Here is a 16349-nt window from a genome sequence, read left to right as displayed (position 1 = left end):
CCTCCAATATGAGATATGAATATAAACAGCCCTGCCCTGGCCCCCAAAAAATAATTTTGAAGAATGTTTAGAAAAAAAGATCCAAGTGATTCCACGGCTTGTCAACGGCAGGCACTAGGTCACCACCCTATTGCTAAGCTAAGTCGAGCTAATGAAAATGAAGTATTACAAAATATGTTGACTCTTCTGTTTTTTTAAGATGAGCAGTTAAATAGCATACGGTTCATGAGTAAAATTGATTCATTGATCTCTGGTAACTGTATAATCTCATCTAAATTTCCTGTAAAAAAAAAAAGTTATATTAAATATTTTAAGCCCATAAAATTCTTTTTTTACGTATGTGAATGTTATTTTTAATACCATTTTTATGTTAGTGATTCTTTTTCCTGCAAAGTAAGCGGCAGCACCCACAAGACTGTACAAAAAAAGCATCAACACAACGTTAGGAAGAAAAAAAATGGTATATTTACAATAGAAGGCATCACTATGGGCACTTATACAGTATGTACATATTAGTCTGTGGTTTCAGGGGGGCAGTAGTTACAAGCCAGTTAAACAGTGCTCACAACAAACCACTACGTACATTCGACAAACAAAAACAAGGTTAGCGCAAATTATCTTTAGGTAGGAAAACGGCAACAAAAAAATTCCCGCACATGACCAGGATACTTTCAGGCACCCTGGGAAATTAGGAATACAGTTCCAAGGTCACAATCGGGACATGTCCAACAAGACTTTTTCACGGGAATATAAAATAAAAAGGTTAGTTTGACCGAGGACTTTGATATATGACAAACTGCAGGTAAACAGCACCTTTGCAAGGGACGTTGCAAAAAAAAAAAAAAAAAAGAAAAAAAAAAGCTTTAAAGCCAACTGAAGGACTCGGGGTGCATTTGAGCACTGACCCTCTCTTATTAGACCAGGGCTCTCCCTCTCGAAAAGAAGTTCGTAATCTTATTGGGACTAACTTGGTAAAATAAGTTACAAAAAAAATGTTTTGGACTGAAGCCACCTTTTCATATCCCAATGTGCATTGGTGAACTGATTCCTTCAAACTAACAGAAGCCGCTTTTTCAGGATGTGCATTCAACAACAGTGGACTATAGCCGCCTTTTCATAACTCAGGGTGTATTCAAGTGCCGATTCTTCATTCAAGGGACTCAAGGTGCATACAAGCACTCAGTCTTTGAGAACTGACTTGCCACCTTTTTACGATTCAAGAACTTTTACCTTTTTTAATAAGACCCCCCCCCCCCCCCTCCCCCCAAAAAAACTACATTATCCAAATGAAGAGTACAAAATGTGCTTGGAGCCCTTCAACGTCTCAGTAGTGTTTGTCACAGGGCAGCTCTGCCCCCTCCCCCCAACATGAGCTATTATTATTACTACTTCTATTATCACAAAAAAAAAAAGCTATTAGGGATGTTACTAAGCATGGTAAAAGGTAGTCATTACTGGCATATACATATATATTTACTATTTATACTCTATATATTAAAATAAAAAAATACATTTGGCAACATGTTGGATGCATCCTGCTAATTTATGACTGCTACTTTTTGGTCTCGATGGAAACTACATGCGAAGGAGAAGGCTACTTGAGTACGAGTCTTGACTTACTCTAAAGATGTTTTACAAAAAAAAAAAAAAAAAAGGCAGTTTGGTGGACATTTTCCAGAAGAAGAAGCGGATAGCTCAGTGCAGGAAGACAAAAGGAAAAACCTGAAAAAGTGTAACCGGCGAACTTGTTCCCTGATGACCAAGATTTAACGTTTTTTTTTTTTTTCTTTTGTTTTCTTTGTACTTTTTAAGCTTCGGCCGCTTTCCTCTTGGCGTTCTTGACTTGGGCCTTCCTGGGGCCCTTGGGACGGGCGGCGGAGGCGGCGGCGGCAGCGAGGACCGCGGCGAGGGCGGCGTCTTGGTGCTCGTCGTGTTCCAGGCAGCACAACTGGCCCGTGGGCGGCCAGGCGCGCAGCGCCCCCTCCTGGTGGGCCTTGCAGAAGGAGTTTGGGCACAGCTGGCAGAAGGCGTCGGAGTTCTTGCCGCAGACGTCGCAGTGGTGCCACGGGCAATCCCAGCGACCTGACGGCAAACGCTAAACGTTACTCGAACATACTTCTTCAAACTTTACTCAGTAGCGCTTCATAGAAAATTTGAAAAAAAAAAATAAAAAATAAGAATCCTCCAGTAACCTGTTTGACCGTTCAGCTCAAAATGGCGTGGCCGTGTTGATTACCAAAAAAAAACCCCACCCTGCTTGAAATGAAACAGGGAGTAAACCTTTTTGGTCTGGAGTGGCCATTTTGTGCAATTTTTCTCAATAGGCACCTCCCTTGAAGAGTTTGAAAAAAAATTCAACCCTGGCACCAGTTTTGCTGATCAACTTGAAATTAGGTGGACATGAAATGAACGGGAAGTGGGCTGTTTTTGTCGGAAGCGGCCATTTTGGGTAAATTCCACATTGTAGTTCCTTTGTTAGAATACTTGTAACCATGTCTAATGTGACTATAAACAGGCGACTTCACTTGCAACTTTGGCATTACTGTTCAAAACGGTCAAACATGGTGAGAGCTGTTGCATTGTGTGTGTGTGTGTGTGTGTGCGTGTGCGCTGACCAAAGGGCCTCTTGGAGAGGTTGAGGCAGGACAGGTGGAAGGCTTTGGTGCACGTCTTCTTGCCGCAGATGACCAGCTGCCCCCCGTCGCCGCAGGCGGAAACACTCGTCGTCCGACTTCTTGCCCTCCGAGCGCCGCTTCCTGTACTTGCGCTTCAGCCTCTTGCCTTTGGGATCGGCCGCCTGACCGTTGGAGTTCTGCCGACGCCAGGTAACGCAATCAAGGATGGCAAAAGAAGACACAGGCCCCTTGACTTACGACCAACCCGTTGCACGCTCAAAACTCAAATCGCTCGGATCTCAGATTTGATTTCTCTATTGGAACCAATGGGAATGCATTTAATCCCTTTCGGAAAAAAAATCTCTAGAATACTGTGTACGGTATGTAAATATACAGCCATGACATAAAAGGGAATTTACCTTTGGGCGATCTCCCAGGAAGCCGCTGCAGTTGGGGGCGCCGCAGCGACACACCGTCTTTTCGTTGCCCAAACAGTCCAAGTTGTAGTTGAACGTCAGCTCAGTGCCTACCAGCCAAAATGGACACCAACGGCTCAGACTTGTTTCAAAAGTTGAAGCGTACCTTTTTTTTTTTTTTTTGTCTTTTTTTTTTTTAAATTGATGGCGTGCTGTTTATTCACGGAGTCTCCAACAACGCCGCAAAAGTGGCTGGACATCTTAAAAAGTAGCTAAATTTGTCAATGGAGTTGCTAAGTTGGCAAGAGCAAGCATCCCTGGCTTTGCACAGGACACGACCGCGTGAATGTTGTCGCGACGGCCTCCGAGCGTGTAAAAATACCCGCCGGGATGTCGCAGATGGCGAAGAGTCCGACGCGCGTGTCTCCGTTGACGGTCCACTTCTGCGTCTCGCAGTTGGGCTGACAGCTGTGGTTCATGAAGCGAGAGAAGTTCCCCTTGGGACCGGCGTCGATGATTCGGTCCTTGGGAGGCAAATTCAACAGCCAGGACGTTACCGTGACACGCCCAACATCTCTTTGCAACCGTTTCAACAAGAAGGTCAGGGTGGCGTTTTTTTTTTTTTGTAGTATTGGCAACTGTGACGTTACAGTCCACTGTCATGTAACGTTCCCAACGCAATACCGCGTCATTCGTGTCGCTTCGCACACATACGTCATTTCGGGAGAACACGCAATTTTGGGGCTGTGGGGGGGGGGGGTGGGGGTGGGGGGCAAAAAGTTACCAAATTGTCCCACTATCTTATACACGGATTCATAAACGCTACAAAAAAAAGCCCAAAAAAGTCACACATGTTTACCAGTAGCTAGAGGTTGTCAAATGTATGTAATCTTGATGCAAAAATCGGAAGTCAGCAGCAGTAACAATTGTCAGCAAATCAGAGGAACTACACGAGTACGGAGGGAAAACAAAATAACGTAAGGTTGACTTTGGGGGCAGCAGCCACATACCTTGTCGATAGTGAGCATGTAGAAGTCGGTGATGTTGTTCTCGTGAGCGTATTTGATCCTGGCCCGGCATTCGTCCTCGTCGATCAGCTCGCCCACGTACTCGTTCACAAACTCGCCCTGGCGGACGGACAAACATTTCAAAGCTCGGCTTGCAAATCAAAAGTCACGCCCGCTCGATGCGCCGACCGCCGCGCGTGCGTTGGTCGATGGTCTGAGGCGGTTTGGACGTTTGACCTTCTTGATGTCGCGCAGAGCGATGAGGCCCCAGCCCTTGCCGGGCGTCTTGATGATCTTGGTGTCCGGGTAGAGGCGCTTGGTGAAGTCCTGGTTGCAGCAGCGCTGGCCGCTGGGACACACCTGCGGGTGGCACTCGTACTGCAGCATGCGGTTGAGGCACTCCGACTCAAAGCCGCACGGACGCTCCCCCGACGGCTTGCAGTTGCACTTGGGGATCTCGGACACGTCGGCCGCGTACGCCTGCACCTTGCCCACCGGCTTGTTGACCTGAAAAGTCAAGCCGGGCGGCCGAGAAAGAAGACGTCACCAAGAGCGCCCGTGCGGCGGACGAGGAAAGCTTTGGGGGCAAGATTTTCGATCCGCATTTTGAAATTAGTTGTGGTCATTTCAATATTTAATTAATGAAAGTTTGTTTTTGATCACCCCCCCACCCCCCCCAACATTTTTCACGGAAGACGCAAATTGAATTAGCAGCGTTTCTGAAAATGCTTTGGCGGTGTATTTTTCAAATATTGATCAATATTTGAAAATTATCATTCATTATTAATTAAAATAATCCTCCCATTTCCCCAGTTTTGTGTAGAAAACGCAAATTGAATGTTTATCAACATTTTTTTTAAAGACCGCCCCCCCCCCTCCCCTGAAATTCATTTCAATTTTGATTTGCAGATTTTCGCGATTCACGGTCCGTAGCTCCTCTGTACTACGAAGCTCCTTCTAAACTAACCTTGGATAATGAGCCACACGCTGCTTCACCAAGTCATTTTTGTCTGATCGTATGTCGCAGCCTGTTGCGTCCATATTCTCTGTCGCAAAGGTTTTATATCCCACCTTGATAAATTTGTACGGGGGCGGTTTTCGGTTTTTCTCCTGCGCTTCCTTGGCCTCCTGTTTCATCTTCATCTCCTTGAATTGAGATTCTGCCTCCAGCAGCGCTGACCAAAAGAAAAGCGGGTAAGAAAAGGCTTGAAATGAGCTGCCGGCATTCCGATTGGCGTTTTCCACTTTTGCATCTTTACCCGTCTTGAAGACTTTCCCGATGCCGTTTTTCTGATACTTGCTTCCCCGGTCGCCCTCCATGTAGGGGAAGACGCGGCCCTGGTGGGTCCAGAAGTAGTCCTTGGAGCCGAAGAAGAAGACGGGGAACTCTCCGATCTCGTGGCGAAGGTGCTGGATGTTGGTGGGGACGTTGCGCGGGTGGTGAATCTCGGCGGGCCACCACCTGCAGCCGAGCAACGGCGGAGCAATTAGAAAGGTTTCGGCGGGGGAAACGTAGCGGCGTCCGCGGCGGCGCTCACCGGTACGTTCCCAGTTTGACCCAGATGATGTCTCGGTATTTGGGCTTCTTGCCTGCGCGGCAGTCGTTGCAGAACCAGCTGCCGTCGGGCATGGCGATGTTCAGGCAGTCGGGGTGGAAGGCTGCGGGACAGGACTCGCAGCACAGCAGCTGACCTCCTGCACGGCGCACACATTACAGCAGCTTTTCTTTGGGGCTTTTTTTTTTTTATCTATGCTGCAAACGTTCGAACCGGAAGCGGGCTAAAATGTAATATTTGCATCATTTTGGGGGGGCGTTTGGAAGAGAGGGCGGGCGCGCCCTCCGTTCGGGGTGCCGAAAGGCTTTTAAATCGTCTCGACATCAGCTGAATGCCTCCTCGTGCTTTTTTTTTTTTTTGGCAAAACAGTGGTGCCTTGAGGAAGGAATGACTAGAGGCCGCTAGCTTAAGGCTAACATAGAATGGGAAACACCATTGATGGGCTAACGGATAGCATTGGTGTCGCAGTGTTCGAAAGCCTTCAAACAGCTGAGGCTGGAATGCGCAACATGTAGAGAGACATAATAGCAACACTCAGGCATACTGTATATTGTTTATCCTCTGCAAAGAATGACTCATAAGTTACCACTGAAAGCAGCCTTAAAGTTGAATGTTTGCTACTTTTTTCTTTTTTTTTTTTTTTTAAGAGTGTGTGCAGTAGAGAGAAACTTTGAACCTTTTTCTCTGCTGGGATGCTGAAAGGGGTGCGTTGTATAAAAAGTGTCTGAAAGATCGGCCGGAGCTAATTTTTCTGTTGCGGTAATAATTACAAAAGAGCAAGTTAGCACTGCTTGCTTCAGTGTTTTGAGTTTTGTCAGAACATCTTTTTGACTTTTTTTGTTGAAAAGGACGCGTGGCTTAAAAAGTAGCCGCAAAGGTAACTTTTGCTTTGTACATCTTTTTTTCTTTCTTTTTTTGACCATAGCGCAACGTAGGTTTTTGCGCGCCACCTTTGGAGCAGACGAAGCACCAGCTGACGTTGACGTGACTGTGGTGGCTGTAGCCCTTCTTGGCGTTGAAATGGTTGGTGCAGACGATGGCGGTGCCGGTGATCATCTCGCTGCCCGCCGCCACGCACTGGTCGCCCGCGTGGTAGGCCACCGGGCAGCGCAGGCAGCGCATCAACCGCCCTGCAAACGCACAAGGCGAAATGTGGGAGCCGAGCGTGTCGCACTCGTTCAAGCTTTGGTGACGGTGGCAAAAAACAAAACAAAACAAAAAAGCGAGCGAGCGGAGTTGAGTCAAGTGCCCGTGTGGCATTTTGCCGGCGCGGACGGCTGACCTTTGGCGGCCTTGTGCTGCGTGCGGCAGCCGTAGTGGCAGCTGAGGCAGGTGTGCAGCGGGCAGCGGAAGCCCTTGTTGTCAAAGACGGTGAGCGGGCTGAGGCGGGCGCACACTTCGTGGTAGAACTTGCCGCAGTGCGCCACGTGGCAGCGCCGCACGTCGCCGTCCGACCCGCTTGCAGGTGAAGCACGGGTGCGCGCCTGGCCCAAGAAACAAGGCGTCAGCGCAAAGGAGTCGGCGGCCGGCAAAGCCGAGGCGCGCTCACCGGCGCCGCACGGCCGACACAGCGGCTTGCCGTCGGGCTCCGAGCTTTCGGCCAGGCAGCCCAGATGGAACATGCCGCAGCACTGCCCCTCGCAGGGGACCAAGTCCTCGCCGGCCCGCTCGCACACCTGCGCCACAGCACAAGAAAGGTAAAGGCGCCTTCTGCTTCGCCGCTCATCCAAACGATCGGCCGGAGCTTGCCAGCGACCTGGCAGACGAACTCCTTCTTGCGCTCTCCCTTTTTCATCCCGTCCAGGCTGTCGCTGGGAGAGCCGGGACAGCCTTCGCTTCCGGAGGCCTGCGCACGACCAGAGGTCAAGCGAGGTCAAGCGAGGTCAAGCGAGCTCAAGCGAGGTCGGCCTCATTCGTCATGTCAAAAGACGCTCACCTCAGGTTCGGGACAAAGGGACGAGCGCCTCTTTTTGGTCTTGGGGGGCTCTCCGAGGTTCTCCCCGTCCTGCTTCCGCTTCCTTTTGCGCTTTGGTTTCTCCGCTTCTTGGTCTTGCGGAGGGCGGGAACACTTTGACAAAGTAGTCGGGAGGGCCATTGATTGATGCTGTGGATTGATTGGAGTTGTACCTGCAAGAAGGCCTTTGTGCTTTTTGACTTCTTTCTTGCTTCCGTTGCCGTCTTTGTCAGCGTTCCAGCTCCTCCTCCTCCTCCTCCTCCCCGGCGGCTTGTCGTCGGCTCCCGCCGGCATCCAGGCCTGCTCCTGTTTATTATGAATAACGCTCCGAGTTCGTGCGTTTGCAGGTTCCTCTCAGCCAAACTCACCTTTTTTCGCCTCTTTTTGGGCTGCTGGTCCACCGCTGCATCCGACGCGGTCGTCCTTTTGGGGATTTGCTTCATCCCTCTCTTAGCTAAAAAGCAAGCCATGAAAGTAGTTTTTCAACTTTCTGATTGGTTTGGGAGCGTTTGAAAAAGGAAGCTAGCATAAAAGTGTCCAGTTGCAACATTTCCATTGACCTGCAGCCAAACTTTCTCCCAGCGTCCTCTTCTTGGCCGCAGCCGTTGATGTTTTCGTCCTCCCGCCCGTCTCTAGAGGGGAGCCAGCTTGTTTGGGTCTTGGCTTCTTCTTGAGAGGTTCCGCCGGTTCCTGTCAAGTGAAACATTGACATTCATCACATCCGCGTGCGACTGTGCGAGTGGAACTATGCGGAACAGTGATTGCTCCAATTTGTACTTCACTTTTATGTCCCATCCATTCAAACGGAATCATTTAGTTTGTATTTAAACGTTCCTTCATTTAGGCACAATTTTAATGTTCAAAGACGGAATAACGTGAGTATTTCAATTTTTTTATTTTTACATTTTGTAATGTTGAGAAACAATCAAAGACTAAACATTTAGGTAAAATTTTTATCTAACCTTAATGTGCAAAACATTTTAATAGAATCAAAAGCTCCTTTTTTGTTCTATATTTAACATTCAAACTGTGCTTAATGTTAGAGTAGCTTACAGTAATATTACCGTAAGTACACTTTTTAGGAATAAAACCGCTGCCTCATTTTAGATGAACACTTGGGCCTACTACATGACTGTACTGCAATGTTGGCCTTTTGGCAATACTTGTTTGGTTTTTGTTGTTGTTTGAGGTGGCACTTGGCGCCAACAATTTGAGAACCACGGGCGCGGCGGTGCCAAGTGTCGAACCTGCAGCTGAGCGGCCGCCTCTTTCTTCTTCCTCTGCAGGCTCGTCTTCAGATGGGCTCCATTGAGCCGTTGGCCGTGTTTGGCCACGGCCACGCCCATCAACAGCCGGGCCTCCGCCTCCATGCTGGGCTCCGGCTTCAGCTTGTCCAGGATGCAGGGGTTGAGGTGCGGCCCGTTGTCGTCGTACACGAAAATGAAGTTGGCCAAGCGGTCGTCCAGCGACATGGCCAGCGCCTCGGTGGCCTGGATGACGCCCATCTTCCACTGGGGCCGCAGTTTCCGGGGCACCGATTGAAGCGTCTGGAGGGGAACGGCGAGACAGCCGTTGGGACACGAGCAAAAAGGAATCGCAGAGGTACCTGCACTTAGGTTTCTTGGTGTTCCCGCGGGACAGCGCGCAAGGACAACAGCGTCCAGCTGCAAGCTTGCCCATATTTGGAAATGCTTGCGTAGCACCCGCAAGTTAGGGCACTTGCAGGTCAAGATGCCACTGTTTTGTTTTAACTTAATAGCGAGGTTCAAGTACCTTTTTGTGAAGGACGCGCGAGGCCGGCTGCTTGTTGCGCAGGCTGAGCTCCTGGTACTGGCTCTCCCGGGCGAAGGACACCATGTTCTTCTCGAAAACGTAGCCCCTCTCAGGAGCATCTCCAAAATACTGTACATGGTAAAGGAAGCCTGACCTGCTTTTAGCTATTTCAAAAAAAAAAAACACACACACAGACAGATTAGAGGGACGATTCAAATTGCTTGTATTTTGGGCCATCTGAGAGGAGACTCGCCATTGGGTTTGATGTGGTGGTTGCGTTCAGGGTCGGTGGTCACGATGCAGGGCCACCAAGGGTACCCCGACACCTTGGTCCATACCACGTCGCCAACAGAGAAGCTGCTCGGCAAAGACGACGGCGCTTCTGTGGCGTCTGGCGACGGCTCGCAGACGACTGCGGGCTACAAGAACAACGAAATTTAAAAAAAGGGGGGCGGGGCGGGGGAAGAATCCCACTTTTGAGAGTAAATCATCTTTTGTGGCCATTTCAGTTGTGACCACAGAGCTCACTCCAAGTGTAAAGAAGAATTAAACGCAAATCGCAAGGAGTGGGCGTTATGGGCTCAATGTTTCATCGGAATATTTGATGACATTTTAAGCGAATGCTTTTGCATCGAGCATTTTTAAGGCGATTGCAGCTTTCCATGAACAATCTTGCATGAAAACGAGCTGAAGTCTTTGACGTTTGTCAACGCTCAACAAAATGAAATTGTCTTTTTTTTTTTCAGGCTCTACGCAACTGGACAACAGCGGATGACGCGTCATTTGTAAGGCCCATTGAGAACTTTTGAAGGATCCGCAGAAAGTGCAGAGCGATAGAATATAAAGTTTTTTCGGCACCCCATTCAACTGCCAAGTTTTTCGGACAGAAAAAAAAAAAAGAGCCAGATAAATTACACTATTGACGTGAACACTATACACTGTGCAACTCAATTGGGGGAAAGAAAAAAAGACCACAGAATTGGGAAGTAAAAATAATCAAGTGAGAGCGTCTTGTTGCACAAGTGCACACCCCCTCACAACTGGGCACGTGGCTGTGTTCTGAAATATGCAATCACATTCAAACTCATGTTAAATGGGAGTCCGCACACATCTGCCGCCATTGAAAAGGCCTCTGATTAACTTGAACTAATGTTCAGCTGTTCTAGTAGGTAACATTTCCAGGCTTTGTTTTTGTTTTCTCGCCTGAAGGTTTTGTATCAACAGCGACGCGGAACTGTTCATAATTCCCTCCAGCTTGACAAAGGCCCCCGCAGCTGTCGAAAAACATCCCCAAACCATGCCGACGCTGCCACCTCCGTGCTTCGTTTTAAGGTACGGTGTTCTTTCTGCAAGGTCGTGTTTGTGCCAAACAATACCTTTTGGAATTATGGCCAAAAAGGTCAATCGTGGGTGTCTGATGGGACCATAACACAATTTACCACATGTGTTTGGGAGATTCCAAGTGTTTTTTCTACCCTAGCCCACTGCCCAGACATATGAAGAAGACTCGAAATTGTCAGACGTACTAAAGAGCCAGTACTTGCCAGAAGTTCCCGCAGCTCCTTCAATGTGTCCGTCGGCCTCTTGGCAGCCTCCCTGACCGGTTCCCTTGTCATCTTTTCATTGATTTTGGAGGGACGTCCGGTTCTTGGTAGTGTCACTGTCGTGCCATACTTTCTCCACTTGACGATGACTGTCTTCACTGTGTTCCATGGCATATTTAAGGCCTTGGAAATTCTTTTGTACCCTTCTCCTGACTGATACCTTTGAACAATGAGATCCTTCTGACGCTGTGGAAGCTCTCTGCGGACCGTGGCTTGTGACTACAGAAATGTCAGGAAAAGCCTATTAGAAAATCGCAACTTTATTTGGGCTTAATTAGAGGCAATCGAAATGGTGGCAGGTGTGTTCTGACTCCCGTTCAACATGAGTTTGGATAGCTGGAGTTCACTGTATTTCTTGAACTTCCTAACAAATAGAAGGTGGATCGAGTCGACTACAAGCAAAAACTAACCTCATCCGCCGCGTCCAAAGCAGAACCGAGAGCATCTTCGGGTACGGCGGAAGAACTGAGGTTGGGTTGAGGTTTTGGCTTCTGAGGTCTACCTCGCCGCTTCTTCACTTCCTGTCTTTCCTCAGGCGCCGATGCCGCACCCTCGACAACGGCGGCGGCCAGGCTGGTCCCGCTGGCCGAGCACGGCTCAAAGTCGGGCGCCCTGACCACCTGGGGGACGGTCACCTTCAGCTCCGGCTCGCCGCGCGCACCGACGCACGCGTGCTGATGGGTTCCGCTGGAAGGGGGTGCTTCGGCACCCTTGAGGACGGGCGTCTCGGCGGCGCACAGCTTGGGGATGGCGTCCTGGTCGCTGTTGAGCACCAGAGACGTGAGGTCCTTGAGCCTCTCGTGGCCGTGGCCCGACATCTTCTGGAGCACGCCGTCCTGCAAGGTGGCGGCCAGTTGCGCGGCGGCCTGGTCCATGAGCAGGGAGGGGTCACCGCGGGACTCTGGCGGCTGCTTCATGCTGACGGGGTTGGCCGGCTCGGGCATCAAAGGCAAGGAGCTCCCTTTGCTGTCCATTCCATCCAAGTCCTTTTCGCGCACTCTGGCAAGACAGCACGGATGGGACAGAGTCACACATGTGCAAGTCTCAAATCTTTCTTCACCATCAAGTCTGAGGCAAGTCCCACGTCATTTTGTCTTGAGCGGGTCAAGTGACGTCATCGGTAAGATCACCTCAAGTCCCAAGTCTCAAGTAAGTCTAAACCTTCAAGTTCCTAACAAGTCCAAGGTCATTTTGTCTTACGCTGGGTTTACGCCTAACGATTTTCACAGTCTCAGACTAAACTGGCTGTCAAAAGGAATTTGAGAGTTTTACGGGTGTCACAGTACGTGGAGGCACAAAGAACATATTATTGTGAAGAAATTTTGTGACTTGACTTCTCCTTTAATGCATTCTTAACAGCTGTGTCAGGAGGTAAAACAATGATATTCCAGTGAACCTCTGTTTATGGTTTATGGTGGTGGATATGTTAAACATACACACACACACACACACAATAGAGGACAGCTCACTGATAGAGACCAAGTCCCAAAACTTTTATTTATTTATTTTTTTATATTTTCACCACTTCACGCGCTTTAACTCAACTCGATTTATAGAGCACTTTAAAAACAACTATCACTGCACACAAAGTGCCGTACTCGTATTAAAATAGACAACGCACATACTTGTATAAAAACAATGACAGTTAAAACAATGAATTCATAACATAGAAACAGTAAACAGTACGCCACAAAACACTAAAACAATGTCGATTCTCATGCTGAGCTGAAAGAATGACAATTAGACAATTATTTCGATGTGCACAAATCCTGATTTACAATTAAGTTAATTATTCTCTCTCTTTTAATCATCCCCTTTTATCTCAAATAGTTCTAGAGATACCACACCAAATGGAGCAGCACTGTGTTTGCTGTGTGCTGGTTAGGAGGTACTTCACTGAAAAAATATTTCACAGGGGGTATAATCACCACAAAAAATAAAAAAGGTTGAGAACCACTGCTGTGGAAAACCATAATTCACGATTGTTTCAAATTTTGCAATTTAGTGGGGACGTAACGTCACGCTATTTTGTCAGGCAAAACTGCATTGGACAGTTTATCTAATATGTATGCGCGGTTTCACCGTACACTGGTAATAGAAAAATACTGTGATACCTCGCCGTCAAAAATGCAACAATACCACGTATTTTTAGTACCGGTACTTCTGCGGCAAGTTGCGAACCCTTCGACACACACACCAAAAAAAAAAAAAAAACAGGCTACATTTGCTCGTGTTGCTGTTTGTTAGTCACTGTTGTAAAATATATACTGTACTTTAGTTGTACGTAACGACACAAGTGCCCATCTCTGAATAACCCCACTCAAATTAGAAACTTTAAAACATATTTTTGTCCAAAATGAATAGTGAGGCAATGAACGCAACGCTTGGGGCTCGAGAGAAAACTGCACCTGTCACACAATGTTCCAGTTGCATTGTTTGGTTTCCTGCATGATGTTTTTTTTTTTTGGCGGGGGGGGGGTTCAAATTGATCGCAACTTCGACTTACACGCACCGAAAGCGACACTTACAGACGAGCAGGTAGGCGCTATCCCCGGCCCCCTTCCAAATCAGAGTCCCCCATGGAGAAACTACGGACACGCTATCAGCTAGCTGCAGTCTGTGATGGTGGGGGGTGCACGGAGGAGGGCAGGAACCGCGTGCAGCGATGCCCAATGAGCGCATCGGCGTCTGGAAAAGCCGCGGAAACGCGAACAGCTGACACGTCCAAGAAAAACGCGCATGGAAAGCAGCAACTCCAGCAGAATCGATGACATTTATTAGCCATGTTGGAGTTTCATCGTGGATCGATTCATCTTGTCTGGCGAGCGCCTGGCGGTTGTTCCAACTTCGTGCCTCTGTGCAGACGTACTTCTAAATCACAAACTTAAGTCGTCCTCGTGTACTATTTAAGATGCTATTTTAATCACGAGGACCTGTATTATTATTCCATTTCGAAGTACTCGCGATCGTCAACCATTAAGCAGCAACTAGACAAAGCCGCCACACAAAGGCCAAAAAAATCATCGCGAGAAAAACTCAACCCAAAACCGAATAGCACTTGAGGTGGTTCAGCGACTGCGGTCGTCTGCGTTAAGTGTTCGGCTCCGACTCGGTCAGAAGAGTCACTTTGTCGGCGCCATGACAGCTCGTTTAGAAGAAATGCTAACCAGCGAAGCCCATTGAAGCCCATTGAAAAGTAGCAGCCACGGTTAGCATCAGCTAACTAGCCGCCTCTCGCTTAAAATGGATGCTGGGCCCCCGGACAAGTGTTCCCTTTCCCAGGAAAAAAGTCGCCGAGTTGGCTCGTGTCGGCCCGGCCTTGAGTGTGAACGCGAACGGCGGCGCTCGGGGGCGATACCTGCTGGCTGGACGTCCCGGCGGCCGCTTAGACGGAAACGCGGAGTTGCTTCATGGCGTCAAGGGACGAATTTCATTCAAGTGGAGTGAAAAAGGCTTTTGCGGGCAACTCAAACTGGAAGGCCAACCAGCGCGAAAAATGCTCATTCGTGATTGGTCGGTAGCGCACACGCACACGGGTCCTTTCAAAAAAAAAAAAAAAAAAAAAACCATAATAAGCAGATGACCGCACTACCGCCTCCATTTACGATCATTAAAAATCGGTCTTTTTCTTCCTTTCCATGAAATTGTAAAACACTTGAACACTTTATGTAAAGCCTTTTGGACATTTGGAGGCTCCCATGCTGTAACCGCTGCTCATATTCAGGGGTGGAGTCATTTTAAGGGCCCAGGGCAAACCCAATAATGGATTTGAAAACAGTATACCCCCGCATAATCGCGGATTCGCATTTTCTCGGATGTTTTTTTTTTCTTTTCTTTTTTTTTTTTTTTACATCTGTTTGTTTTTGGGTGGACGTTTTGTTTTACCATGTCCCCCCCCCCCTATTATTAGTGGAAAACGCATATTAAATGTTTATCAGCTTTTTTTTCAAGACTCTCTTCAGTTTTCAGTTCCCCCCAATGCATTTCAATGGATGTCAATTGTATACCGATTTTGGCGATTCACAGTAGATAGGGACCGGGGGTCCACTCACTGTATTATTGTTTATCATGGGCGGCGCAGTGAACAAGTGGTTGGCACATCTGCCTCACAGTGCTGAGGATGGGGGTTTGAAGCACAGACTTATGAAGGACTAACAATGCCGCTTAGGCTTACTCGCTGTAGCGAGAAGTGAAGCCACAAAAAAAAGAATCTGCCTCACTGCTTCGTGAATTTCACTGTTTGCCTCGACCATTCAGAGTGTATTTTCTCAGTATCGTGAGTCGTGACTTATAGAGGTTATAGGTTTCCATTTTGTAGCAAGTTTTTTTTTTCTTTTATGACGGGCTTTGCCTTCAGTTGATTGTTAATGGTTGTGACAACATGATGCAGACGAATCTTTGAGTAGCAGTCGGACATATACCTTATAAGAGAAATTTTATAATCGCATTCTTACTGATGAAATGTGCATGTAGTGCTCCTCTCAGACTTATTGGAACAACCATATGCCACACACTGGCATTTTCACCTGAGAGACAAAAAATAGGATGAAAACGTCGCAGAGAAATCAGTGTATTCCAGTCAGGTGTGCTTAGCAAGTGGCAACGTAATATTCTTGATAAAAATATGTTTTGGTTGACTTCCACTTTACTGTACATGGTATCATGTGATGAGGTGATAATATGTTTATACTTATGTAATATGTTTTCCCTGATTCATGCTAACAACAAGGCAGTGTGGTGGGCTCGGATGGGCTGATGCTGCTAGCGCTCCCAGTTCTCAACAACTTGTTTGTTTTAACCACCGTAAAAGAAGTGACCATGAAACTCGTTACTTATATTCTATTCAAAATTCTCTGCCGTGGGGCCTGCACACACCAATAACAATCAAAAATTACATTAGTCTGCACTTACTATCTAACCTGCAAAGAAAAGGCCTATTTTAAGCTTTCCTATTACTGCAGTACAATTTAGCTTGTTGATGTGCATCAAGTGTAGCATTTAAAAAATAGAAGGATACGCACAGTATAATTATGCCGAGCCATGACGTCAGGCTTGCTTACTGTAAACATAGTGTATGACACTTCAAGTGCCAAGTTAAAGTACCTTGTTTAGTAAAATACCATGTTTTACAAGGGAAGCAGTATACGACCGAAGCAATCATATTGTATTTCTATTGATGTCATGGTCATGCGATTAACATGTTCGCTAGAAATCTGTGATTTAAAAAAGACGACATGCATTTACTTTACAGCAGACGTTTCTTTGTGCTCATTTTAAAAATATTCTTTAACAATAATTTGAGTATACATGTCCGTTTTAAAGTAATGATCACATGGAACAAGTCGACACGCTTTTTAATACACAAATAAATATATATATTAAAAAAAAACTGATTATTATTATTTTTCCTCATCGTTCCCCTCC

General features: G+C 47.4%; 1 protein-coding gene across 1 annotated transcript; it reads right to left on the bottom strand.

Moving 5' to 3' along the window:
- Positions 1–1524: 1524 nt before the first annotated feature.
- On the bottom strand, positions 1525–14489 carry nsd2 (nuclear receptor binding SET domain protein 2). Its single transcript, XM_086048937.1, is given in 25 exon segments — positions 1525–2082; positions 2616–2709; positions 2711–2812; positions 3035–3141; positions 3414–3555; positions 4042–4158; positions 4276–4545; positions 5110–5213; positions 5298–5500; positions 5577–5733; positions 6545–6724; positions 6877–7048; positions 7050–7078; positions 7144–7270; positions 7351–7440; positions 7531–7643; positions 7722–7854; positions 7917–8002; positions 8109–8238; positions 8796–9095; positions 9322–9485; positions 9575–9740; positions 10866–11144; positions 11336–11924; positions 14284–14489. Coding segments are annotated over 24 exon segments (4104 nt in total). The 5' UTR covers positions 11900–11924; positions 14284–14489; the 3' UTR covers positions 1525–1807.
- Positions 14490–16349: the final 1860 nt, after the last annotated feature.

This window comes from Filicampus tigris, chromosome 13 (assembly GCF_054856515.1).
Source record: "Filicampus tigris isolate MCC_2025a chromosome 13, RoL_Ftig_1.0, whole genome shotgun sequence".
NCBI classification, from domain to species: domain Eukaryota; kingdom Metazoa; phylum Chordata; class Actinopteri; order Syngnathiformes; family Syngnathidae; genus Filicampus; species Filicampus tigris.
This window is presented reverse-complemented; position numbering and strand designations above follow the sequence as displayed.